This window comes from Vespula pensylvanica, chromosome 1 (assembly GCF_014466175.1).
Source record: "Vespula pensylvanica isolate Volc-1 chromosome 1, ASM1446617v1, whole genome shotgun sequence".
Classification (NCBI taxonomy): Eukaryota; Metazoa; Arthropoda; class Insecta; order Hymenoptera; family Vespidae; genus Vespula; species Vespula pensylvanica.
This window is the reverse complement of record NC_057685.1, coordinates 9,114,414-9,140,694: the sequence shown is the minus strand read 5'-3', so window position 1 is coordinate 9,140,694 and position 26,281 is coordinate 9,114,414. Positions and strand designations below refer to the sequence as shown.

General features: G+C 27.0%; 6 protein-coding genes and 1 non-coding gene across 8 annotated transcripts; 3 read left to right on the top strand and 4 right to left on the bottom strand.

The window, feature by feature from the left end:
* Positions 1 to 430: 430 nt before the first annotated feature.
* LOC122636556 (DCN1-like protein 3) lies at positions 431 to 5,140 on the bottom strand. Its single transcript, XM_043827912.1, has 4 exons — positions 4,596 to 5,140; positions 4,170 to 4,335; positions 3,783 to 4,093; positions 431 to 3,706 (listed from the first exon to the last, which is right to left on the bottom strand). Exons 2-4 carry the CDS (start codon positions 4,249 to 4,251, stop codon positions 3,107 to 3,109), a joined length of 993 nt encoding a protein of 330 aa, XP_043683847.1. The 5' UTR covers positions 4,252 to 4,335; positions 4,596 to 5,140; the 3' UTR covers positions 431 to 3,106.
* A 1,198-nt stretch (positions 5,141 to 6,338) lies between these two features.
* On the top strand, positions 6,339 to 8,962 carry LOC122636553 (CCR4-NOT transcription complex subunit 2). The gene is made up of 7 exons (XM_043827898.1): positions 6,339 to 6,664; positions 6,973 to 7,199; positions 7,402 to 7,644; positions 7,839 to 8,100; positions 8,299 to 8,406; positions 8,487 to 8,712; positions 8,856 to 8,962. The coding sequence occupies exons 1-6, from the start codon at positions 6,339 to 6,341 to the stop codon at positions 8,704 to 8,706; spliced, it is 1,386 nt and encodes a 461-aa protein (XP_043683833.1). The 3' UTR covers positions 8,707 to 8,712; positions 8,856 to 8,962.
* Positions 8,813 to 11,465, bottom strand: LOC122636541 (malonyl-CoA decarboxylase, mitochondrial-like). Of its 2 annotated transcripts, none has more exons than XM_043827885.1 (10): positions 11,038 to 11,465; positions 10,822 to 10,962; positions 10,599 to 10,739; positions 10,388 to 10,540; positions 10,155 to 10,308; positions 9,925 to 10,060; positions 9,719 to 9,747; positions 9,434 to 9,646; positions 9,263 to 9,368; positions 8,813 to 9,184 (listed from the first exon to the last, which is right to left on the bottom strand). In XM_043827885.1, exons 1-10 carry the CDS (start codon positions 11,236 to 11,238, stop codon positions 9,064 to 9,066), a joined length of 1,395 nt encoding a protein of 464 aa, XP_043683820.1. In that variant the 5' UTR covers positions 11,239 to 11,465; the 3' UTR covers positions 8,813 to 9,063. The 2 variants fall into 2 exon arrangements, with proteins under 2 accessions (XP_043683820.1, XP_043683814.1); XM_043827879.1 differs by having other exon boundaries at positions 9,719 to 9,854; positions 9,921 to 10,060; positions 11,038 to 11,461.
* Positions 11,466 to 11,861: 396 nt separating this feature from the next.
* LOC122636391 (60S ribosomal protein L3) lies at positions 11,862 to 14,994 on the top strand. Its single transcript, XM_043827575.1, has 8 exons — positions 11,862 to 11,884; positions 12,260 to 12,452; positions 12,847 to 13,015; positions 13,284 to 13,419; positions 13,498 to 13,684; positions 13,934 to 14,136; positions 14,408 to 14,563; positions 14,746 to 14,994. The coding sequence occupies exons 1-8, from the start codon at positions 11,882 to 11,884 to the stop codon at positions 14,944 to 14,946; spliced, it is 1,248 nt and encodes a 415-aa protein (XP_043683510.1). The 5' UTR covers positions 11,862 to 11,881; the 3' UTR covers positions 14,947 to 14,994.
* Positions 12,119 to 12,195, top strand: LOC122637399. The gene has a single exon (XR_006329241.1). It is a non-coding gene; the product is annotated as a small nucleolar RNA U43 (small nucleolar RNA).
* Positions 14,995 to 19,061: 4,067 nt separating the features above from the next.
* On the bottom strand, positions 19,062 to 23,360 carry LOC122636415 (serine/threonine-protein phosphatase 4 catalytic subunit). The gene is made up of 6 exons (XM_043827604.1): positions 23,100 to 23,360; positions 22,243 to 22,416; positions 21,967 to 22,119; positions 21,619 to 21,870; positions 21,187 to 21,425; positions 19,062 to 21,060 (listed from the first exon to the last, which is right to left on the bottom strand). The coding sequence occupies exons 2-6, from the start codon at positions 22,390 to 22,392 to the stop codon at positions 20,931 to 20,933; spliced, it is 924 nt and encodes a 307-aa protein (XP_043683539.1). The 5' UTR covers positions 22,393 to 22,416; positions 23,100 to 23,360; the 3' UTR covers positions 19,062 to 20,930.
* An 806-nt stretch (positions 23,361 to 24,166) lies between these two features.
* LOC122636432 (speckle-type POZ protein-like) lies at positions 24,167 to 25,908 on the bottom strand. The gene is made up of 2 exons (XM_043827625.1): positions 25,680 to 25,908; positions 24,167 to 25,217 (listed from the first exon to the last, which is right to left on the bottom strand). The coding sequence occupies exon 2, from the start codon at positions 25,162 to 25,164 to the stop codon at positions 24,250 to 24,252; it is 915 nt and encodes a 304-aa protein (XP_043683560.1). The 5' UTR covers positions 25,165 to 25,217; positions 25,680 to 25,908; the 3' UTR covers positions 24,167 to 24,249.
* Between the last annotated feature and the right edge of the window lie 373 nt (positions 25,909 to 26,281).

The following is a 26,281-nucleotide window of genomic DNA, read 5'->3' as shown; positions in this document are numbered from 1 at the left end:
TCATTAAAATATTTTACCTTTTATAGCTTAATGAATACAAATTAATAATATAAATAAAATCCTTTATATATATATAATCTTTTAGAAATATATATATAGTGCTTTCTACACACACATACACACACACACACAATCTTTTAGAAAAAAATATTTTTTACTTTAATGTTGAATTTATTTATCATTGTGTACCCTTATGTATCACCAATTACATTCTATTTTTATATATTAAACTATTATCAAAGACAACATAAAATACACTTTCAATTGTGATATAAGTATACAATATTTAGTGTAACATCAATATATAATTATCAATAAAATATGTTAAAATTGGATGGAAGCTTCTTTGTGATTATACAAAATCTTGATTTTTACGTAAGGGAGAATTTAAAGAGTTAAAGCATTGTTATTCATGCACTATTTTCACATATTTACTTTTGTAGAATTAAAATGAATTTATTAAGACTTATTAGAAATGTACATCTGTTATTATAAATAGTCTATCATACCAATGTTTGAATCCTACTTATAACTATCAGTTGACTCTTTATTTAATTATCACACCTATTTTTTGTAATGATAACGTTTCTACAAAATGTGACTCAATCTGATTTAAAATTATCACAATCAAAGTAATTCTATTTAATCTTAGGATATTTTAGGAAAGTTTAGTGGAAGCATTAAAAGAAATAATAATGACATATGTGCGATCATTAGATACGAAATAAAATTGTTCCTTAGTCAAGCAAGAGCTTCAACTTAAATTGAAGCTTAAGTTTAAATTATTTTAATAGTATATTGTTAATAATATGTGTGCGTCTGTTGAGGTTAAGCAATACGTTCATGTGTATTAATATAATCCTCGTACAAATTAAGTGTAACCTACACAGAGATTCTAAAAAAGGAACCTTTCTCATTTATGATAGCAATGGTAATAGTGATTGATAATAATTTAGATAGATATTACAAGGCAATTTTATTTTTCAGACATATTATTTCAATGCTTCATAATATGAAAAAAGAACCTATTAATCCTAGTTTTTGATATAGTTTACTTTTTAAATAGTTATCTTCTCTGAATTATAAAGCTATACTTTCATTTTTGCAATTATTTTTTCATAATATATAATTATGTTTATGTATCTCTGTGTAAGCTTTGCTTTATATCCAACATTAATCCATATATATATATATATATATATATATATATATATATATATATATATATATATAATTGTGTATTCATATATTGTACCTGTATCAGGTACTGTGGACAAAAGGACGGTGAATATGTTAAAGCATAGTATTAAAAAAGTACATTACAAAAAATCAACCTTTAGATAACCATAATTTTAAAGAAAGTTTTGTTTTTCATGAAATTGATTTTAATATGAATATATATCACAATTTTATATGAAATAAAACAGGAAATGGTTCCTTAATAGTTTATAAAATCTTTGTAGAATTTTTTAAACTGACATGATACACTGTGATACATATACTCAGATTATATTACATATTCATAATACATTATAAAAATCATATTAATTTTGTATTAGAATATTTCATTAGATCTTGTTAGTTAATGAAAAATTTACAACAATAATAAAAAGTAAATATTTCTCCCTTAGTACTGCTGTAAGTGCATTAAAAAATATAAAAACTAAATAGGAACCTGATTTTAATAATCCTTTATGTTCCATTATGAGAAAGAATCAGTAGAAATAACTATTAAAAACCAAAATTCATAATGGACATGTGTTACACTAGAATACATGTGTATGTTTTGCATAGGGTTACATTATACACTCTAGTCTAATAAAATATATTATGTTTAACCAGACAAATTTTGGAATCTATGTTTAATATAAAATACTTTACTTCTTTACATTTGCTCTCTTTTATCAGTAGGAAATATTAATGAATCCAAGATTGTATAGACTTGTACACACTGTATCACAAATTTAGATTGAGAGATTTATTAAAAACTCTTTTATGCAAAAAGTCCTTTGAACAGAATCTTCTTCATTTTTCATAATTACTATAAATTTGTTTATTCTCTTATATAATAATTTGGATTTGGCGCATGTAGATTATCTAATAATTTCACATTATTTTTAATTTTCTTGTATATACAGCATTTAAGTGTGTAATTATATAATTGGAAAACTACATGATTTTATATATATTTTTTTTAATTTGATTGCATCATATAATTTTCTTTATAATTATAACGAAGTTGAAAATCATTTGTAACAGAGTAATTGCCAAATATTTATCCAATATTTATGTATTATTATAATTTAGAATTACTTTGATAAAATTTAATGATAAAGTATCTAACCAAAATGTATTTCAGATATTTTTATAATCGTTATAATTTTCGTTTTTATCAAAAACATAGTATACTTTCATACTCAATCAATTAATCTTATATACTATATTATTAATGCTTTCCATTTTCGTCAAATATTTTCAATTTATTTATATATGCCATATGAAAAGAGATATCATATTATAAACCATTATAGATTATCATTTAAATATATTTTAAATGCAAATTTTAGTATTACAACACAAAAATATGTAACAAAATACAGTTTTAATAATACATATTATTTTTTATCATTGTTAATAAATATCTTGTAAAAAAAAAAATGATACCTCTTGGCATATAATTATTTTTGTAAATTGTAATGTTACAATTCTGTAATATTATACAGATTTTTGAAAATTATAAAATTCACAAAGAGTATTGTATGTTATTTTTACTTTACACCATGTTTTTTGACATGAATTTGTCAACAAATAAAGAATTTGTCATTTAATTTTTTGTGTATAAAATTCACAACCCTTTACTAATAAATTAACATATAACTTAAAATACACCTATTCATATTTGGAAATGTAATGCCACTTTTGAATAAAAAATGTACAATTTAGTCATTTCACTAATTCACTGATTAAAAATATTCGTAAATATCACAATGTTATCCTACCGTTTCTTCACATATATCTATGTCATTAAGTCATTTTAGAAGATTCTATTCAAAAGCCAAATATATGACTGTACTTTAATTCAATAAATGTTTTTTTAAACCGATTTTTAAGCCTTATCAATAGAAGCATCCTTCATTATGTCATCTTTAGTAATATTTTGGTTCATTTGATCATTTTCATATTCTACAAAATCATCAAATAAACTTGGCCATGCTTCTGCGTCATCATAAGCACCAAGATCATCTCCAATGCTTTCAGCAAAATTCAGAAACATGTTCCAAGTGTCTCTAGGTATACCTCGAACATGATGACATTCAAGAAATTTTAACCATCTTGTCAAAAGTGGTGGTTCTCGAATTGTAAAAACAAGTCGCCAAAGGACAATAGCCATATCAGCTGGCAGTATTCGTTGACCAGAGGTAACATCCAAACCAAAGCGGAATGTGAATCGATAGAGATCCTTAAATAAATCACTATTGACTGTTAACTCTTGCACAATTTCAGGTAATCTTGCCTGAATACCACGTATACTGTCAACACGCATAGCTTTCAGCCCTGTTACAAATTCTTGACGCGTAAATTGGCACATTTGTTCAGCATTTAATTTCCAAGCTAGAACAAGTACTTTAAATTCGTCTGGGGATAGTTGCAAATCATTGCAAAGCCTTTCTATTCCATCAGCTAATATTACATCCTCATGTAAATCCTTTAAAAGAAACAAATATTTTTAAATAAATTAAATATAGAACCTTGTATTTTCATAGATATTATAAATAATATACCTTATATTGGTCAAACAACGTATTCAATTTGCTTTCTGATGGTTCTCGTTGCTGTTTAAATTCTGTGGTTAAGTTAAGACCTGAAGAAGTGCCTGAACGGCCTAGTGGAGGTAATCGAGCATAAAATCCTCGAGACAAACGTAAGTTATTTTGTATACTAGGCATAGATCCACAGTTATCTGACCCTACATTATTAAGCGTAGGTACAGTATTTAATGATTTCCTGTTTCCATTGACATGTGTTTCTGCAGGCACGAGTGGACCAGTTTGTTGGCAAGAATTTGGGAATAATCCTCTTAGTTCCATTGTGTCTATATTGAAATAAATTTATAAGATAGTTATTTATCAATTTATATTAGTTTTATTTTCATATTATGAAGATGCTACCGTCTTTATGTTCCAATACAATTGATTGTTCCGTAGTGACTGGTGGAAGTGGCACCTTGAAACAAGAAAAACAGTTTCCCATTGATGCTGTCCGTACTCGACATTAAAGATAATTATCCCATGCATCAGTAGTTCAGTCTTAGATTGGCAGTCTTGATATTAAAAGCTAGAAAATATTTCATATAAAAATATTAACAGTATACATTGATATATGCATATATAATTTATAACAAATTTTAACAAAATTTTTTATACATATATTTTTTATGGCAATACCTAATATATGTTTACATTAATACAGAAATATAAATAGATAGAAAATAAATATAGATTTTCACAATAACGTGAATATTTCATTAATATATGTACTACATGATATTTATTGTATAAAAAGAATAGAGAAAACAAACTAATATAAGTGGATACCTTATCAGTAAGGCGGCTTTTTGGTCTAGTCAGATTTTGGTAATCCCAGCCAAGACCCCCCGCAAGATGATCTCTTGCTTTGACCACATTCATAAAGTGTCACAAAAAAGATGTACTTGTATGCACTGATAGAGATCAACAAGACGTATTCGTCCTAATATTTCCATGCATTTCGTTCACATGACTTCTCGGTCGTATTCGCATTTGACCAAGTGCCACTGTCATTTGTAACAATGTAACCTTGCTTGGTACAGTGCACGCTCAACTTGATACACGACGGTGATAATTTCATTCCACGCACGAAACACTCACTTTTGTTAAATTAATCTAGAACTAATATGGCCGCTTACCGGGAGAAAACACAAATTACCATCGACCAATAGAAATATTAGGAAAAAATAAAGCTAGATAAAGCACTATTTTGGAAAGAGAATTATTCGCAAGTATATTTTCAAAAAAGAATGCAACATAATCTGAAGAAATAATCTTGTCATCGGCGAAGAGTTCTAAAAGTCATTTTTTAGTTACAAAAAACAAATCATAAGCATAAGAATGATTGGATAACTTTTAATTTTTTGGTCTTTGACTTAAACACACTAGATTTCTTTGTACGTTATCTACGACATTATCCAGAATTTCGTGTAGAGAAATAACCCTAGAAATTTCAACAATTGTTAGTCAAATGTAGAACCATTTATTTTCTTTTTAGATCAGCATATGGAGAAGTAATAATCGAAATTGGAATATGTTATTAATTTGTTATTATTCGGTTAAAGTCAATATAATTGGAATTTACTCGTCTCACATATGAATTTTTACAAAATAAACATTATTTGCTGATTTGAACACGTTTGTAGAAATTGTTAATATGGCAGAAATTCGTGTATCTAGTGTTGTTTAAGCTGTGAAACTGATTGACAAAACAGTAATCTATTACTAAAGAGTGCTGTGATGTGTACAAAGTCGTGAATTTTCTGGTCCCGTCCATGTGAAAGTCTTTTTTTTGTGAAAAAAACTGACTATAATAATATCTTCGTATCACATTCATTCCAAGTCAACATCGAAGTTTTTGTGTTTTTTTTCCTTACGTTCATCTACTTTGTTTATTATGAATTTGATTGTATTCTGCCCTCAGTGACATACAATCAGATTAAGTACAACAGGTAACAGTCTTAAAGTCTTTCCTATTATTCTCATATTTTCACATTGCATGGATTATAACCTGCTTACTTCTTTGTGCTTGTCAACGAAATCTTGACTTGATACTATCAAAACGATTAATTCCCAAATATTTTTCAAAATATCCAAATCTTTGTTCTTATAAACATGCTAAAGATCTAGGATATTTTTAAAAGAATATTTTATATATTCATTAAAACATTATGTTAGTAATTCTTTATATACGTTACATACTGGATAAAAACAGATCAATGAATGAGAAAAATTGTATTTATCAATAAACCTCTTGGTATTTCAATCATTATGTTTTAAATTAACTTATATTAATATAATTTCGAACTCTCATATTAAGCTATAGTAAACAGTTTGTAATTAATATGTTTTAGTCTTTGCTTCATTATTACAGGTTATTACAACGAGGTATTGTCATGGATCTTCATGGATCCCATGCAATTGCACAACTTGTGTGTCACAGTATACAAACAAAGTGGTTGTGGTAATTGACATAAAACAAAAGTGTGTTGGTGTGCCCTGGCAGGTATTATATATTGGAGCCACTGGGCTATGGCCAACCTGAATTTTGAGCAGCCTCCACGCAGTATTGCGAACACAAGCCTTACTTCGCGCGCGGGTGGTGGGGGGGGCTTAAATTCATCGACCCTTGCGGGTCATGTCACGCCCACATCGGGCATGTTCTCAGGCTCATCTGCAAGTACCTCAAGCACAGCGAACTCTGTGGTAGTGGTTACCAACGTTTATCCTAGTGCATCAGGATCAGGAGGCACGCAGACCAGTCATCAATCCCAACAACAACAGCTCTCTCCTATGAGTAGCAGAGGGCTGTTTGGACAAAGGGCTTTCACAGATAGACGTACAATGCCTGCTCTTGGGTAAGTTTACTGATAGATTATAAAAATAAAATAGTTAGGTATATTAATTATATCAATTATAGTAATGATATAACTGACTTATTTTTTAGTAATATCTTATGTCTTTTGTCTCTATAGAAAGTATTTCATAGTGTTGTTTATTGATAATATAAATAAATACTTTGATCAAAGGACAAATTGAAAAAAGAAATTATATTCTGTACTATTCATTTGACTTATGTATTTCAAATTTTAAATTTGTGGTGTATTAAAAAGTGAAAATATTTATATTTTTAATACGCAGATGATATATAAGTGTTATTTTACAGAACCTCAAATCCAATGGGTAGTATGGGCAGTTTTGGTATACCTCCAAGTCGCAACTACGGATCTCAAGGTGCGATTAATAATTTCCATTCTGTGTTTGGAAGTGGTGGAGGTGGAGATACAAGTACACCCCCTCTATTAGATCTTTCGGAATTTCCATCTTTGACAAATAGAGGTCAGGGTGATTCCATGCCTCAACCTAGTCCCATGCCTGGAAAACAACCTTATGGTTAGTGTTCATCAGATGATAAATTAGGAATAATTTTCTATTGTACATTTATGTAAAAAATACAGAAAATGTGTATTACAAAATAATGTAAATAATGATTTTATATATTTAGACATATGTTTTTTAAATATTACCAATATTTCTTTGCATATTTTCATATAATTTAACTTTAAAAAATAATTTTTATTATTTTATATTATAGTTGGAATGGTAAAGCAACCAACATCAGAGTCGAGTGAATTTACTATGAGTTCAGAAGATTTTCCTGCTTTACCAGGCACACAAAACAGAGAAGGTCCATCACCAGGTGGAAGTGTTTCTGGAGATAAAAGTATATCCGTTGGTCTAGGTCCAGAAATTGGCCAGGATGTATTACAAGCAAACAGAGCACCTGGATCTGAAAAATCTCAGTCATCTAAAAGAGGCATTCAAACATCCCCAGATGGTAAACAAAGAATCTCGATGTAAAGTGAATTTATCATTGCTAGCTTATGAATTCTTTAAATTAATTATTGTTTTATTTATAAATTTTCTTTTATTAATTATTGTCATTTAATATAAAATTATGATATACATGCAATATAAAATTTTAATAGACTTCTTTTTGTTTAATAATTTTATCAAATTTTTTTTTTATAGGGAAGGTGACAAATATACCTGCAAGTATGGTAAAAGATCAATTTGGAATGGTTGGTCTCTTAACTTTTATCAGAGCAGCAGAAACGGATCCAAATTTAGTATCTTTGGCATTAGGACAAGATCTTACAGCATTAGGATTGAATCTTAATTCTCCTGAAAATTTGTATCAAAATTTTGGTGGTCCTTGGGCAGAAACACCATGTAGACCACAAGATATCGACTTTCACGTACCACCAGAATATCTTATTAATGCAGCAATCAGGTAGTATTTTAATTGTTATAATATTAGATATATTTTATATGATTTGGAATGCAGTGTCAAATAATATAGTTTTTTATCTTTTACAAATACATGCGCGTGCATGCATACACACACAAACACATAGATACTTCGATTATATTTTTAAGATATATTGAATTACTTGCCTTTTTATTTTAATCATATGTAATGCATTTTTAGGGATAAGTTAGCACCAGTTAAACTAAATCGATACAAAGATGATCTACTATTTTATATGTTTTATACAAATGTCGGGGATGTCCTCCAACTGGCAGCTGCAGCAGAATTGTAAGTAAAGCAGAAGTATCATATCAAATGATTTGAAAATATTGAAAAAATACTATATATTTTGACTTCGTACTATTAAGGTACAGCAGGGAATGGAGATATCACATGGAGGAGAAAGTGTGGATTACTCAAGCACCTGGATTAGGACTTGTAGAAAAAACATCGACATACGAACGTGGTACTTACTATTATTTTGATGCGCAAAACTGGAGGAAGGTAGCTAAGGAATTCCATCTGGATTATACAAAACTAGAAAGTAGACCTCATCTTCCCACAAACTTTCATCAAACCCAGCCTTGACTACAGGTATGAAATTATTTTGTATTATATTTTATAACGATTATAAAAAAAAATTGAATGCTCTTTAAACGCAAATGAAATAATAATAATATAGAACAAGAATAAATTTCTTTAAAATAATTAAACAATTATTTATTATTTTGTTTTAGATCTGCCTGCAGACCTTTGTGCTGTCTTTAAGCTGGAAAGGAATCAGCTATTGTATAAATGAACAAATTTAATAATCTTTAATAAAAATATAAAATTTGAAGAGTAATAAAATCTTCTTTGTTAAGAATTTCGATCCTATTGACAATACCATACACCATTGTTCAATTGAATTGTTTAATATGTTACGATTTTTTCTAGATATCTTCATCAAGTGACATTCTCATTTGTTTTTGTTTGTGTCACAAGGTTGATTACATTTTCGGAAGCATTTATGAAATAGTTTTCAATGTAATTTCGACTATTATTTTCACAATCGTTCAAATAATACCTAAAAATATAAAAAATTATATTAATATTATTTTTACATAATTTTTTTTCATAAAAATATAATCTATTAAAATATTACCTGTAATTTACCATTATGCCACAACTATTTGCAATACCTCGTGGTGAAGGATCAGCCATCCAATTCATTCTCCACATGATCGCACCATTACGCAAGTGAAAATTTGCTGTGACAAAATTTAGTAAAAAATTTAAATCAATACAAGAACATCTTATGTCAGAGAGTACATACCAACGTTATTTAAGGCATAACTACGATGTTTTTCTTTATACAAGTACCATGCACATGCTCGAAGTAATGGCTTTTTAAGTAATTCTGATAATTGCTCGTCAGTTATCCACAAAGAATTATTAAAAAGTTGTTTTAACGTTGTAAATATATCTTCTGATCGAAGAATTTTTTGTATAGATTCTTGCTCTTTTAACGTAAATATGAAAGATATATCTGTAAAAAAAAAATGAATATTATGTACATATATATGTATGTATGCATACACCAAAAAAATTTCACCCTTACCTTGTTTCATCTTTTCCAATAACCATATTCTAAAATTAGGAATAGGAGATAAAGTAGATAATTCATGTATCATTGGAAATTCTGTAACCACTTGATTAGCTACCTCTTTAATTAGATAATTACCTAATTCAATACCCTAAAAATTTTAAATCTATTTTAATACCTATTTTCTAAATAGTCATAACATTTAAAATGTTTTTACTTGCAAGCCTTTTTGAGTGGATGTTATTGAATAAAATATTGCTGCCGTTATTTTTGACTTATCTTCTTCTAAATATGTTACTTGTCGTCCTACCCTTCCCAGAATTCTCTGTTCTGCTTCTTCAATTCCTTTTACGCTATCTATAAATATATGAACATATACAATTATTTATTTATAATATTGATAATTAAAAATATAGTACGTATATAATAAGCAATAAAAGATTATATTTACTTGGTATAGTATCACACAATGCTGTGTGTAATACAACAAGAGGTTCTCTTGGCATAGACGGATGCATAAATATATAGCATCTTCTATAGGGTCCAACTCTTCGTTTTAAGTCTACCCAATTTCTTATTGGATGTATTGCTTCATAATCTGAAACCTTATTATTAAAAATAAATATTATATATAAAATTAATATATAAATTCTATTATTTACATATTTATATTTATACGTATACCTTTTGTAATATATCACAAGAGGTTTCCCATGTTATTCGTTCTAAATGCAAAAATCCTACTGAAAACCATAATAATAATAAATCTTTGAGTGTAAGATTTAGTTGCTGCATCACAAAATTCTTGTCGCTGTCACTTGTTTCTGATATCAACTCCTAATCAAATTTTTATGTTACTATTACGTTATAGAACTATTTATTGCTTATTACTTACTAAAATGTCTGTTCTTAGATCAACTAAAAATTTCACACCATGTTTAAGACGTCCCATGATAATAAATAGCCATTGATACGGTGGTATGAGAATACTTTTTAGAGTTCTTTCATGAACAATTATTTGTCTTTCATTATTCGACTATAATAAAAAAGATATATAATTCTATATATGATTTATGATTAAACAATAAATTTATGATTAATTAATAATTTGCACATACTTGTGTAGAAAGAAGTTTTCTTGCATTTTCAATTACACTATCATGTTTAATTGCATAATTTACAGCTAGTACTTGTAAAATATGCTGTTTTTGTTTTTTTTCACTTCCTATATATGTATGACATAGATTCCGTACCTTATTCTATAATAAATACATTTATACTAATTATATAATTTTTTTTATTACCTTATTCGATTTGTACTACGAAATATTAACCTCCACGATCCATGTACTAATATTAGTATTTTTTAATTTAAAAATTTCCTTTAATTGTTCTTCGATATATACATTGAAATTAACATTAGTACATAAAAATGTATTATTAAACAAATTTAGTGAAGAAGAACGATTTAAAATTAATTTAAACATAAGTGTATATTTTATGGGAATTCTTAAATGTTCTATTTGACGTAACATCGTATAATTTATGACGTATAATTTATTCCAAACTTTTGCCTTTTTCTCTTGATCCTTTAAAAAAATAATAATATGTGAAAACAAACACTTCGTTCCACAGTTACTGCGCGAATTGATTCATTCTAACAGTCAAAAAGTGAGTATATTCGTTCCTTTTCAACTTAACATGTATAAGATTAATGCAGAGTCATATCTTATTTAACATTTCCATTATACGAATTAATGCAATATGTAGAAATATATTACAAAATTTTAAATCAAGAAATATTTGAATGAATAGTTTGTTAATATGGTAATTAAATTTTTGTATAATTTTAATTCATTAAAAATATTCGAATGTATTTTTTCATTGCAATCTATTATAAGGTGATATTTTTTACAAAGTTTTTATATTATAATTTTTAGCAATTATAAATCCCGCCAAATTTTGTAATTATAAGTTCGGATACATTTGCTTAGTTTACAATTACGAACAATGTTATATAGTAAATATCTGATTGGTCAGTATTTATCGAATGGAATTGTACTGAATCAGTGTTACCCCATAAATTTTCAAATTCTTCCTAGAGACATTTTCTTACCATCATGAGTATATAAGGAAAATTACTATAACACTTCCTCCATTTGCTTCGTTCGTTTCATCATGGTAAGTCTTAAAACAGTTTTGTCAAATTTTGAATCAATTTATATTTATTACATCTCAATAAATTTTAAATTACTTGTCTTAATATAATATTTACAAATGCATTATTTACACTCTGCGCATATTATTAACTAATTTATAGTTAAACTAAATGTTCTATGGACCATCAATAATATATCGTATCGTATGTGATTTACTATGCCACGAGCACATGTTACAAAAGTTGTATAATTTCTCATGATGATTTAGAAATTAATGTTTATGGTTTATATCTGAGAAACCATGAAGATATTATTCTAGGGCGGTCTGAATTTATGTTAGAAAAGAAAATGAAGAATATCAATTTATTACATATCTAATATCCAATCGTTTTTTCAGTCACACAGGAAATTCAGTGCTCCTCGCCATGGATCTATGGGATTCTATCCAAAAAAGAGATCCCAGCGGCATCGAGGGAAAGTTAAGGCTTTTCCTAAAGATGATCCAAACAAACCTGTTCACTTAACTGCTTTTGTTGGATATAAAGCTGGTATGACACATGTTGTTCGTGAAGCTGATAGACCTGGATCAAGTAAGTTTTTGCAAAGACTGTATATATTAAATATATATCTTCAGTTATATCATTTTTGTAATTTGTATTCTTTTGTAAATATTTTTTTAATCGACATTTTCCATTATCTGATAGATACAGAAATGTATCAGTCAGTTTTGGTAGCGGTCAGAGAGCTGCTTGATCTTGTGCAGTATATTCTTATCCGCGATGTCGTAAATCAATTCTGTACTCTACATTTGTAGAAATATACGGAAGCACGGCATATTCCATAAACTCTTTGGAGCCCATTGGGCAATGACAATTGAGACAAACCATGTCTGGCACAGATTTTTTTTTTTAACATTGCAAAAGAAATATTATTAAATATTGTACTTGCATGCAAATTTTAATATTTATACTTTTTTTTTTATAGAGGTAAATAAGAAAGAAATTGTAGAAGCAGTTACAATTCTTGAAACTCCACCAATGATTGTTGTTGGCGTTGTTGGGTATATTGAAACCCCACATGGTCTTCGTGCACTCACAACAGTATGGGCAGAACATCTTTCTGAAGATTGTCGTAGACGCTTCTACAAGAACTGGTACGAGTATGACTTGTAATTTTACTTATTATATAATATATATATTTTGTCAAATTTGAACTAAAGTTATCTTCAAATTAGCTCTCCGCTCATCAGATGAGAGCAATATTTTAGATAATGCCACTGAGCTGTTATAATGGCTTATTTATTCGGCTTATCTGAGAAATGTGTTTAATCTCCGCTCATTTTGAAGAGATTGACACGTTACAGGTGGATAGTTGATGCTCACATAGAAACATAGAAAGGAATTTTGATTACTTCTGTGCAGGTACAAGAGTAAGAAGAAGGCTTTCACTAAAGCTTCTAAAAAATGGCAGGATGATCTCGGTCGTAAATCTATAGAAAAAGATTTTAAGAAAATTATGAAGTACTGTAAAGTCGTCCGCATCATTGCTCATACCCAGGTAATGTATACAGATATTTAAAATATTTTTAAAACTACGTACAAGTTGTTAATCCAACAAAATCTATTATTTAAATAGATGAAGTTATTGAGACAACGCCAGAAGAAAGCTCATATTATGGAAATCCAATTGAATGGAGGAACTATCGAGCAAAAGGTTCAGTGGGCTCGTGAACATTTGGAAAAACCTGTACCTGTTAGTAATGTGTTTGCACCAGATGAGATGGTAGATGTAATTGGAGTTACTAAAGGAAAGGGATATAAAGGTATGTTATCTGAATATGCGTATATTTTTGAATAATCACGTTAATAAATTATTTCATAACCAATTACATTTTGGACTGTGATGATAAAGCATGATGTTTCATTATCTGATAATCTGAAGATACCGTCATGTTGCTGCCTTCCTTCTGACGTCCTTTATTTTAATCATGATTTAATTTCAAATATGCACATGATATCTATATTTACATGTATATTTATTCTTCTAATGTTAGTATATTTTCTATTAACAGGTGTTACATCTCGTTGGCATACCAAGAAGTTGCCACGCAAAACTCATAAAGGTTTAAGGAAAGTGGCTTGTATTGGTGCATGGCATCCAAGTCGCGTTTCATTTACTGTTGCAAGAGCTGGACAAAAGGGATACCATCATCGTACCGAAATGAATAAAAAAATCTATCGTATTGGTCAAGGTATACACACGAAGGACGGCAAGGTAATTTTTTACATTTTTATCAAGAAAGTCAAACTTCAATCTGATATTGCCCATTTCTCCGCAATAACCTTTCTTTTTAATGGAAGTGTCGTTGCGTATTATTAAAAAATGGGCTATAATAATGATTTCTCGTCATAGTACCTAGGGTATTACTATTATTATTTTAGGTCTCCAATGAAAGCAACAATTTTATATAAAAATAAGAATCTTCATTTCAAAATATATGAATAATTGTTGTTTATGTGATTACTTAATGTATATTTTATTACAGATCATTAAAAATAATGCTTCAACGGAATATGATCTCACTGAAAAAACCATTACTCCCATGGGTGGTTTTCCACACTATGGTGAAGTCAATAACGACTTCATTATGATAAAAGGTTGTTGTATGGGGCCAAAGAAACGTGTAATTACTCTTCGTAAGGTAAGCACCACGATATTGCTTATGTAAATCTAAATCAATGTAGTTTGATATGATGAGATTCTTTGAGCCAAATAATTATTGACAAACGTATGATATATAATGATAGGACTGATGATTAATGTGCTAATGATAAGAAAGTTTTATTTTTTATCATATCATAAGTAAAATAATTTATTTTCCAGTCTTTATTGATACATACGAAACGATCTGCTTTGGAGAAGATTAATCTGAAATTCATCGATACAAGTTCGAAGTTCGGTCATGGTCGTTTCCAGACAGCTGCGGACAAGGTATCTTTTATGGGTCAACTCAAAAAAGATCGCCTTCGAGAGGAGCAAGCTCAAGCCACTACTACGACACCTGCAACTGCAAGTGCTCAATAAAGTTGTTTGAGTTATGCATTGTGATCAAAATAAAAAGATTTAAATCAATCAAGAATTTGTTATCATTTAAATCTTAAAGTATCCTTGTTTTATTTATCTACATTTATGATATTTATGATCTCTCTACATCATGTACTTTAGTAGTAATTAAATTAAAATTGGAGAAGTATAACATTTTCGAGTCATAACGATTATAGATTGATCGGAAATATTTGAATGCGTGAAATTTTATTGCATGAAGAGATATGCATATTTAACTATAAATACGGACAGATAAACATGTATAACTTTTATAAACGATTGTAAATTTCTTGCTTCTTCGAAAGTATCGAATTCATCGACTTTCTTATTTTTAAACAAATGAGAAACAAACAAAAAGAAAATCTTAGACGATTCGAAGATAGATTATGCTCTTTCTTATTTCTTTTAATTTTTTGCTTTTCTTCTGATGTTAGGAGAGCTATCTATTTGTAGATATTGTATCTTATTATAATTAATAATTAATTATTTGCACTAACATTATATTATCAATCGACCTATATCTTTTAAATAACAAACATCTCTAAAAATAATCTCTTTCGAAACCCTTCATGTGCGTTAATTATTCTAATTATTAGTCATACACCAATTAATCTATACATTAACAAAGATCTGTGAATAATTTAAAAGAAAAAAATTATTATTAACAGATCCGATATATACTGTTCAATAAATTAAGAATGTAAGCTATCTAATACTAATAATTAGAAGAAAATAAAAAATAAAGAAATATTTATAAATGTTGAACAATTTTTCTCTGTTATTGTCGCATTAATTAATATAATTATTATATTTTGATAAGAAATAGTATGATTAAAACGGGATATTCTTGTATATTTTTAAGTTAAAAAGAAATATAAAGGTATGGAATAACATATGGTTGAGAGGTTTCATAATATTCTGTGATGTTTCAGTCGGTCCATTAAAATTAAAGAAATGCGAAGAGAAAGGAAAAGTGTAACAATATAAGAATAGATAATAAAATAAGCAACATAATGATAATGACACATTTAATATTAGCTTTCATCATTTTTCTCGACTTCCTAATGCTTCATAATTGCATGGTTAACCGGATAAAAGAAATAATGAGATGAAGGCTGCCAATATATGCGATGCTGTCAAAAACATATCTATTAAACTTAATAAAATGCGCCAAAGAACTGAAGGATCTTCAAGAAGTCATAAATCAACGATTACTATGGAGTTTAAAAGTTTGTGAAAGTTATGAAAAATATTAATGAGTTTGCATATTCATTTTGTTGCAAAACGTCATTTATCTCTATTTTGTCTATTTTTTTGGTTTACCTTTTTAATGAATAATTTCTCAATTATATTTAGAAGGCATTGAGTTTCTTAAATTTTTCAAGTATATTTTAAGTATATTTAAAAAGTTACTTTAAAATTAATCTTAAAAAAAAGAAAAGAAACATTAAAGAAAACAATACACAATAATTATTAAAAATCATTCTCGTCATAAAAAGAAAAATAATTTAATAAAATAAAAAATAGGATTCAAGGAATGTTCAGACAATACCAATGATGATTTAGGACTGATTTTATGTTTTCTTAAAGAAAATAAAAATTTTCTTAGATTTTAACCAACTAATCCCTTTGAAATAAGATATTAAACAATCTCTTAAAATATTATTATTAATATTAATATAAAAATATTGAAGCCTGAAACGAAGTAATACTTCGTATTCCATTTCCAATAATGTTTTGGCATGCGTAGATAATGTAGAAAAGTGTTTAACACGTTTGCTACTAGTTTCATATACCTGTGACATATCGATTTTCACTGAGAGTCCAGTATTATAGATATGCGAAGAAGTCAATTTTTTATATATAAATTTTTAATAAATAAACAATTTTTTAGGAAATAAAAACCTACAATATATTTTTTTTAATTTGTGTTTGATTAAGTAATTGATTCAAATGGTGAGTTAAAATTAGGATTTCTATATGGAGATATAGGATATATAATAATAATATATAGGTTATATAACAATTATAAAAGATATATAACAATAACTGATAGAGTAGCCAAAGTCAATACGAATATGTAAATAATACTTTCCTATTGATAGAAAGAGAAATAATCAATAATTAGATATAACCTCAGAATTTTCACGATATTATTAATTAACCATATTATTATTTCATCAATTTAAATACTTGGTCGCATATTTCAGATATAATAGTATTTTACAATATCACATTATATTACCAAACCAAGTGAATTCCTATAAAATAAACGAACTATTTAAGAATTTCTACGATGGCTCCAAAACACTCGTCTGTGATTTAGGTTAAAATTGAAATTGGTCGATTCGTGAATGAACGAGGTAAGTCGACGTTGAAATTAATTGAGATCCTTTTTAATGATGCACTAACTCTAGTACGATAATTATTAACAAACCGTCACTGAATTTAATTCGCGAAATTCTACTTGTCTTATATTATAAATATAATTTGCGCGATTGTTAAAAAAAAGAACTTTGTGAAAAAACACTGATTCTACGACTGCACTGCACACAGTCGATGCAAATACACTTGTTGCTTAAATCGTGAAACGTAAACGAATAAATACTGTTTCTATATCGCGATTTTTTCGTTTTTATTTTAAGGACACAAACACTCGATTTCATCATTGCTACGCGTATGATTACAAAATGTTCGGAAACAAAAAGATAAAAATAAAATTATTAGTATCGTTCTTATTATATAAAATTATTGAAATTATTCAGAAAATGTTTGATACAAAAATTTACTTACCATGTGTATTCTGTCCCAAAATGATTCTCATCATAACCAACAATGAATTTACTTCGCGTTTCTGTAAACTATTCTTTAAATACTAGTTACTTATACTTTAGGTATAAAATACACTTATCCAAATGAATGAAATTATAAAATAAAATAAATGAAATTATAAATTGTAAATATAAAATATAAAATAAATGAAATTATAAATTATTTAACATTACCCATATGGAAAGAAGGAACTTCGACGTTTACTCTTTGAAATGTGAAAGAGTACTGACTCGATAACTGACAAAGTCATTTGAGCGTCCGTTTTTGTCAATATTACATGTAGTCAATTCCGAGTTCAAAATTTCATTGTTTGAAGTATTAATTTTATATTTAACGCTACATAATATTTAAATAAATAGATGATTGTTTAAATATTTATTTATTATACTCTAGGTATATTATGTATTATTTAAATATTAATAAAAAAATATCGATTATAATATCGAATCTATATCATAAGCGAACAAAATCAATTATTTACAAACGTTTTTCATATATTGAAACCTGATCTTAGGAAAAAGGACTAAGCATGTTTATTCCATCTTATTTTCCTACGTAATCATACACAAGAGTTAAATAAAGTAATGGAGAAACAGTTTCTTTCTTCTTATTTCTATAAACAAAAGAGATTGCTTTATTTATTCCGATCTTTAACGCTCTCGGAATCCATAAAATCGGATCTTCAGGATATATATATATTTCATATCATTATTAATTTCACGAATACAAATGTTATTTCGTTTAAAAGTGAGATTTCAACTGCCCGTTTAAATAAAATTTTATTGGGAAGAGTTAACCCTAGCATTTTTTATGAAATGTATCTATGATACATTTTTAAATTTATCTCTCTTTAATAATCTTTTTAATAACCTCTTTTAATAATCGGAATCATTTTCTTAATGATAAATCATCTACAGCATCGTCTCTATATAGAACATACAATTTTTTCACAAGTTTCACGAAAATAATATCAATATCATAAAAATAAGATTCAAAAATTTCGGAAAAAACGTTATATACGTAATGTTGTCTCTCTGCCGAAAGGATACCAAGAACTCCGGTTTTCTTTTAAATGTGACGATGCCCCAATTTGCGAATATTGCACCATGAAAATTGCACTTTTGATAATTAATAGATATTCTGAATAGAGCTGTACATTATTAAAAATGTTTTTATTAGTTATAATCAAAATACTATGCTGATTTCATATCTAAGCGTCCGTAAATTCAACATGGATAATCAACGGCAGGGTAATCGAACGATTTTTGAGTCATGAAGATTTAATAATAATTACAATATTTCAGTATATAGGATTCAAAAAATGTTATAAATACGATATATATTAGAGTACAAAATCATTCAAATGAAAAGTTTATAAATCCAACCTATCCAATTAAGTAATTAAAATGCAATATATATAAACATAAGATGAAGACAAAGAAAACCCGACAAGAGATTTCTACGGGTGTCAATTTCGCAAATATTTCTTAAATACAATTATACCACGACTTGCATCGCATGAAATTCGTGCAATTGATATACTGGAATAAGCTGTATATTAGAAAATATATGTTCTTATTATGCGACAATATCATATAATTTTACATATTAAAATAATGTACTTGAATTTATTTCCAAATCATTCCAATAAATTTTTTTATAAATAAATAACAGTGTGAAACATCGTGCATGTAATATTCATCTAATATATTCGAATTAAATAAATAAAGATCAAAAATAGTAAAAAGTTGTTGGATGAAAGTAAATCGGAGAAGGAAGTAATTCTAGGGATATGCGACTATATTAAAATCAATTATTATCCTTTATGTGTAATTTAACAAGTGTATATAGATGTATATGATAACTTAATTTTCTTTTTTTCATATGCATGTTCAAATTACATGATTATATTCAAATCACGTCGAATAATATAAATATGTAATTCTCGACTTTTATTGAATTCACTAAATCAAAAGTAACTAAAAAAACATTTAATATAACAACATACAATGTATCAGTATTAAAAGGAGGTAGAAAATGAAACTTGAAAATTAAAACAAATAATTAAATTATACGTAGGACAAAGCGCGTGAATTTTTAATTTTTACATGCATAAAATAAAACAGATTTAATGTATCCGTCTATAAACGGCTTTATTAAATAAAACATTTAATCCTAATATACGTAAATTTCATACATTTCTTAACATTTTTCAATTTCTTTCATTTTTTTATCGTATCGTACCGTTTATATTAACAGTCTTGGTAAAAAATAAAATTAATCAACGATATAACTCATGATTATACGGAATTTGATATTTATGCATATTTATTACAAAAACACGTATGACAAATAGCGTTTGACTTCTGTTATTTAAAGATCGATGAAAGATTTACAATTTACAGAAATAACGTAAATATAAAATGAATCATTTAATTACTTTATGCAATAAATTGTTGTTTTGCTAGATTCACGGTCAGTTCTATTAAGACTAAAGATTACGCTTTATTTCAATAAATGTATTTAATGAATTTAAGCGTTTAACTTGTATTTTACTTCCTTTGACATGTACATCCAGAAAAAATTACGTATCAACAAATGATATACATAAAAGAATGCAAAAATTGGAAAGATACAGAAAAACTAATTAAGAAATATAATCTTTATACGGATACAGAATTAAGTTTTGTATGGCTTTTTTAATGTCTCTTTCTTTTTTTTTCTTTTTTTCTTTTTTGAAAAAAATGTAGTGGAAACTTCAATGTACTTTTCTTTCGATATTAGAGTTTACAAAAAAGTTTTTGAAGACTTTATAGATGCAAAATAACGAAGTAAAGCACGATTATTTTATCGTGAGTGCTAGTATTCTTTCATATTAAACATATGTTGTCATTTCTACGTAATCTTTTTGGCAAATAATTTTGTCCAGTATTCAATAATAAATATAATTGTCGATTTATATATATAGCCATAAAAATATACTAAAAATAAATTTGATGATTTCGTATAAATTGGAAATACTTGTGGTGTCATAACATGAACACACACATATTACCTATGAAAAACTTAAAGATCCTATGTCAGTGATTTTAGAATGATAACATGCAGGTTTGAATTTCATAATATTCAATTCACAAAAAGTAATCTGCTTGTGGTTTCTTGCTAGGTATTCCTCGACTTTCTTGTGGTGCTGCTTCAAAGATCGTAAAATCCCTTTGTAAGTGTTCGTTTAATTCCAATATAGCCGCCACATTACCACACCTAAAAATAAATAAAAAAATATATAACATACGAAAATAGTCCGATTTTCTAAATATATTACAACAAAGCCATATACATTTCAATAATAATATAACTTGCATTTAAAATATTAATTAAAATTTATACCTATAACAATAATTTGGAGCAGACCATACTGTGAGAACAGTTTCATTGAAATGCCATTTATAACCTTCCATTACCAACTGATGTGCTCTACATATCATATCAATATCATTAGCAGAATTAAACTGAGCTACAACATCACTACCAAATAAGTATCCTGCTCCACGGGGTGAGACTCCCCAACCTTGAGTATCTTCTGGGTCAGACCATAATAGATCACACATTGGACCATCATGAGGAACCTGTACAAAAGTTTCATATTATTCTCTCTATAACTTATATATAGAAAGTTGGATTCACATTTTTAAATATAATTTTTATTAGTCTATATATATGTGTGTGTATAAATATTAAATATTAATATAACAAAACTATATAACAACAAATAAATCTTATTATAAGAAAAGAATTAAATATTTCATTATTATTACTCACTTCTTGTTTTCTATCTATAGTGCGAATTTGATCAAGAGTTTGAATGCTAGGAGACAAACCACCATGAACACAAAATATTTTACCATCTATAATTGCCGACAGCGATAAATAATCAAAAATTTCAGTACAATATCGCCATACTGTAATACTACCATATTTACGTAAACATTCATCATAAAATCCATATACTTGAGTAATTTGCCTTGATTCATGATTCCCTCTTATTAATGTAATCCTATCAGGATAACGTACCTATAAAATCAATCAAAATTTCCAAAAATAATAATGCAAATACATTGAAAATGTGAAAACAAGTAATATGTACTCCTAAATTTATAGATATATTACTTTTAATGCAAGGAGAAGAAGGAATGTTTCGACACTATAGAATCCTCTATCAACAAAATCTCCCATGAAAAGATAATTAGTTTCTGGAACATCACCACCTACTTTAAATAATTCTTTCAGATCATAGAATTGACCATGAATATCTCCACATACCTACAAACATAAATTACAATTAATAATAACCTTAATCACACATATACTTAATTTTAATTATCTTGTATATAATATTTTGTGACAAATTATTAGATATTTTTAACTTTGTCAATTAAAACTTACTGTCACTGGAGAATCAACTCGTTGTACATTACTTTCTTCTATAAGAATTTCACGAGCCTTTGCACATAAAGCTTTTACTTCTGCTTCCTTTATGATTTCACATTTCTTAAGTTGTTCAATTTGCCGATCCAAATCACTGGAATCGGCCATTGTAATGACACCAGATGAAAATGGCTACAAATAAACATATCTCTTTCCTTATATCAAAATAACAAAGATTATATATAGATAAGATAAAATATAGTAGTATATATTTTATTCTAAAAATAAATAATCTATTATCCATTAATCAGAAATGTTTTGGTATACATTATCTGTAATAAATATTACTAATTTATCGCAAAAAAATATGTTCTTATCGTTCTTCATATTATAAAAATATAAATTTCAATTCATTCTTAATATAATAAATGTAATTAATATATATAGAATTTTAAAGAAGTAAACATAGTTAAAATATATAAGCATATATATTATTGTATACTTAACATGTAATCTTCTTATATGATTATAAGCTATTATTTGTACAAATAATTCATATAAATTATATCAATTACACAAAATAAATTACGATATAGTTTTTAGAATATTTCGAAAGAGCAAATTTGAAAGCATAATTAATTTTATAAAGAACAATCTTTTACTAATTTATATTATTTTAATAATATTTAAATAAAATGTAAGATATAATAAATAAATAAATAAATATTATGCAAAATAATATGTTAATTACACACAATGTAGAGATATGTTATTTTATATACAATTTGTATATATATGTATGTATATGTGTATGTATGTAGCTGCGTATGTGTGTGTGTATATATATATATATACATATCGATTCAAATGCATACCTATATCAAATTCCGTGTGAAATATGTCTATATAAAGCTGTTAATACATCAAGTAAATAAATTTACAGTCCAGTCGTTAGAAAAAACTGTTTTAGGCTATATTCTTATGCCAATGACTACTCGATTCAAGTAAGATACCAATTGTGTTGCATTTGGAAGTACAGAAGATGAGACAATTGTGCCATCTATAGGAAATAGACACTAAAATGGTTTTTTACCTTTTTAAAGAAATTTTTATTATTTTCTATTTAATGCAAACGAATACAATGATGGTCAGTTAAAATTAGTTTTAGTAACTACGTTATCAATTTGGCATAATGTCAGTGTAATTTATTATGTATAATTGAAAACATATAAAACTATTTATTTTTTTAAATATTAAATAATATATAAAAAATAATACACACATGCACGCACGCACACATATCATAGTAAATTCATATTATTTGGGATCATGAATTAGAGATTTATAAAATTGATGTGTAAGTTTTTACAATAATGAATACGAGAAAATAATTCGTCTAATTATAAATATCTTCCCCTTAACCCAAACGACCTAAAAATGAATGCACTTATGTATACAAGTTGATTATAAATGAAGGTCCAGTTGAATATCTTCTTTGTTAGAAGCAATAGAAAAAAAAAAAAGTATTAAGAAAAACTTCATAATTTTATGAGCAAAATATTTTAAAAGTACGAAATAAAACACCCGATTTCCTGTTTGACCGGAAATTGAATGATTTTTAGTTTTTCTTATAGAATATATTATATAGTTTCTTATTTAATTATATATTTTATTTAGTTATCTTTAAAAAACTATTAAACAAGTATCGTCTACAAGTTAATTATTAATAAGATATTAACGTGCGAAGTATATTATGTAGACGGAAGCGGTAATACTAATCTTAATGAAATTGAACTTTAAAACTATAAACGAAAATTATAAACGCCGTTAATTAAGTAACACGTAAAATATTACAAAATGTAAATATAATTATAAAATGTCTATATTTTTTTTTTTTATTAAATTTGAGAGATTCATGAAAAAATTGATACTCAACAGTATATATGTAAAAGTAAAAAAGAATTTATTAAAAGTTATTTCTATTAATTTAATACACTAAGTTTCTGGTAAAATAATGAAGTATTTTCACTCCATCATGAAATCCACAAGTTTGATTACTATATTTGAATATTTCTTTATTTCTTCATATTCCTTCTTTGAATTAATATTTCTCCTGTTTTTTGATATATAATGAAGACAGTGTAATTCTAGATCTGTCATATGTAATTCATCTGCAATAATAAGTGTGTCAAATACATTCTCTGCATTCATATTCTTGACCAAAGTTTCTTTACATAATTCTACCAAATCTTGTATGTTATACATGTCAGCTATAAAAATAAGGTTATCTGCAATATTATCTAAATCATTGAGTTTGTTAGTATATATATAAGATAACATAGAGTTACATATTTCTTTTGCTACATCAGTTATATAAATTTTCTTATCTTTTTGTTCTTTCATTCCAATTGTGAACATGCTTCTAAATATAGGACTTTGTGCTGCAAGTATACATTTATGCACAGGAAATACTGAATCTTCAACATAAATCGATAGGTCACTTAATTCTGAATTAGTTTGCAATGTAGTTATATGCTTCATTATTGTCGGTAATTGTTTTAATTTGAAATCTGGCAATTGTTTAGTTACAGGAAATATATGAGCGACTTCAAGTGACACATCAAATTCTTCTTCATCTAACATCAGATCTTCATATTTAATTATTTTATGAGCCTTATCTATAATCTGTCTGGCTTGTTCTAAATGTAATATATTACATATAACAAATAAATATCCACCATAATGGTTCTTTTTAAAATCAAATTGCAGAACAAGATCATCATTTCGATACATCATTGTGACTGCATATGAACAAGATGGTAATAGAAACATAGGTGACATTTTTACTGTATCGTCAAAAAATTCTTCAACAGACCACAGATATTTTGGATGTTCATATTTCATAAATGTAGTCTCTATATAATGAGTATTTTCTTCCATTTTTTCTCAAATAATACCTCAATAAAATAAAATAGTTTGTTGATTAAATAACCCTAAAACAAGCACCGTATTAAAAATAATAAAATCAATATGTCTACACACAGTATGGCTACACAAGCAATCCCTTTATAATATGGTATTACTCTAATTTTATATATGCTATTACTCTAATAAACATGGTCCCACTTTAATTTTGTAAAGTGTTTTGTATGTATACTGTTTCGCTAATAGGCGTGTGACAGCTACTTTTGTTTATAAAATAAATAAAATAAAAATTTTTTAATTATTTTATTCGGCTAAATATTGCACAGTGGAACAATACAGTTTCAATAGTTTTAAAAAGAAAGTAGTATAGTTTTGTTAATTTTTGAAACTTAAGTCTCTTTTTTGTTCTAACTAAATTTGTTTTGAATAGCACGAATTTACATAATACTGTTTTTTTTTAGGAATTAGCCGACCGTCTTATACGAGGTTTACTTGTACATACACATATACGTCGTAACATTTATACGTACGGAAAACTCTTATTCAGCATGCATATATGTAGAAAACAATAAAATGGAAGCATAGTACAAAGTGTCTTTATTTATCCATGATTATAATTTCTTGGCCGTTTTTCATCGAATAATTTTTTGCATGATCGATTTTCAGTCAAGGTTATGTATGGAGCATTAAAACGCCATGAAAAGACATGTCATAAACAAAAAGGGCACCAATGAACGTGACATCACAGAAGGCACACCGATATAGACTGACGAATCACATAACGGTGAATTAACCAATGGGAGCGCATTAACACACGTAGTACAGTTCGAAAAATAAAAGAAGCTCGCCGAAAAATGCTCTCTTATTATATATATTCATAGTAGAAATTTACATACAAAATCTAGAAAGTAAAAATTTTATTTTTGTTTAAAATTAATATTTTTTTCTACATTTCTATATATCTATATAAATAAACTAGTTTTTTTTTTCTTTTTTTTTATAAACTGCAGCATTTAATTACTAATTAAAGTCTGAAATACATCAATATTTTTGCTCGAAGAAAATATCAAGAAACCTATATTAAGACAATAATTTCTTACAAATTTATTTTTAAAGCAGTGTTATAAAACCA

Bases quoted from the DNA above. Each gene is read 5' to 3' on its own strand.
- LOC122636556 (XM_043827912.1), bottom strand. From the start codon at position 4,251: ATGGGAAACTGTTTTTCTTGTTTCAAGGTGCCACTTCCACCAGTCACT. The intron at 4,094-4,169 runs GTAGCATCTTCA...ATTTCAATATAG, and splicing joins TGTATTGGAACATAAAGACG to ACACAATGGAACTAAGAGGA. The intron at 3,707-3,782 runs GTATATTATTTA...TTTCTTTTAAAG, and splicing joins CGTTGTTTGACCAATATAAG to GATTTACATGAGGATGTAAT.
- LOC122636553 (XM_043827898.1), top strand. From the start codon at position 6,339: ATGGCCAACCTGAATTTTGAGCAGCCTCCACGCAGTATTGCGAACACA. The intron at 6,665-6,972 runs GTAAGTTTACTG...GTTATTTTACAG, and splicing joins CGTACAATGCCTGCTCTTGG to AACCTCAAATCCAATGGGTA. The intron at 7,200-7,401 runs GTTAGTGTTCAT...TTTATATTATAG, and splicing joins GCCTGGAAAACAACCTTATG to TTGGAATGGTAAAGCAACCA.
- LOC122636541 (XM_043827879.1), bottom strand. From the start codon at position 11,238: ATGTTACGTCAAATAGAACATTTAAGAATTCCCATAAAATATACACTT. The intron at 9,855-9,920 runs GTAAAAACATTT...TAAAATTTTTAG, and splicing joins CCACTCAAAAAGGCTTGCAA to GGTATTGAATTAGGTAATTA. The intron at 9,647-9,718 runs GTAAGGGTGAAA...TTTTTTTTACAG, and splicing joins ATTGGAAAAGATGAAACAAG to ATATATCTTTCATATTTACG.
- LOC122636391 (XM_043827575.1), top strand. The intron at 13,016-13,283 runs GTACGAGTATGA...ACTTCTGTGCAG, and splicing joins AGACGCTTCTACAAGAACTG to GTACAAGAGTAAGAAGAAGG. The intron at 13,685-13,933 runs GTATGTTATCTG...TTCTATTAACAG, and splicing joins TAAAGGAAAGGGATATAAAG to GTGTTACATCTCGTTGGCAT.
- LOC122636415 (XM_043827604.1), bottom strand. From the start codon at position 22,392: ATGGCCGATTCCAGTGATTTGGATCGGCAAATTGAACAACTTAAGAAA. The intron at 22,120-22,242 runs GTAAGTTTTAAT...TTATGTTTGTAG, and splicing joins GAGTTGATTCTCCAGTGACA to GTATGTGGAGATATTCATGG. The intron at 21,871-21,966 runs GTAATATATCTA...TTGATTTTATAG, and splicing joins TTCTTCTCCTTGCATTAAAA to GTACGTTATCCTGATAGGAT.
- LOC122636432 (XM_043827625.1), bottom strand. From the start codon at position 25,164: ATGGAAGAAAATACTCATTATATAGAGACTACATTTATGAAATATGAA.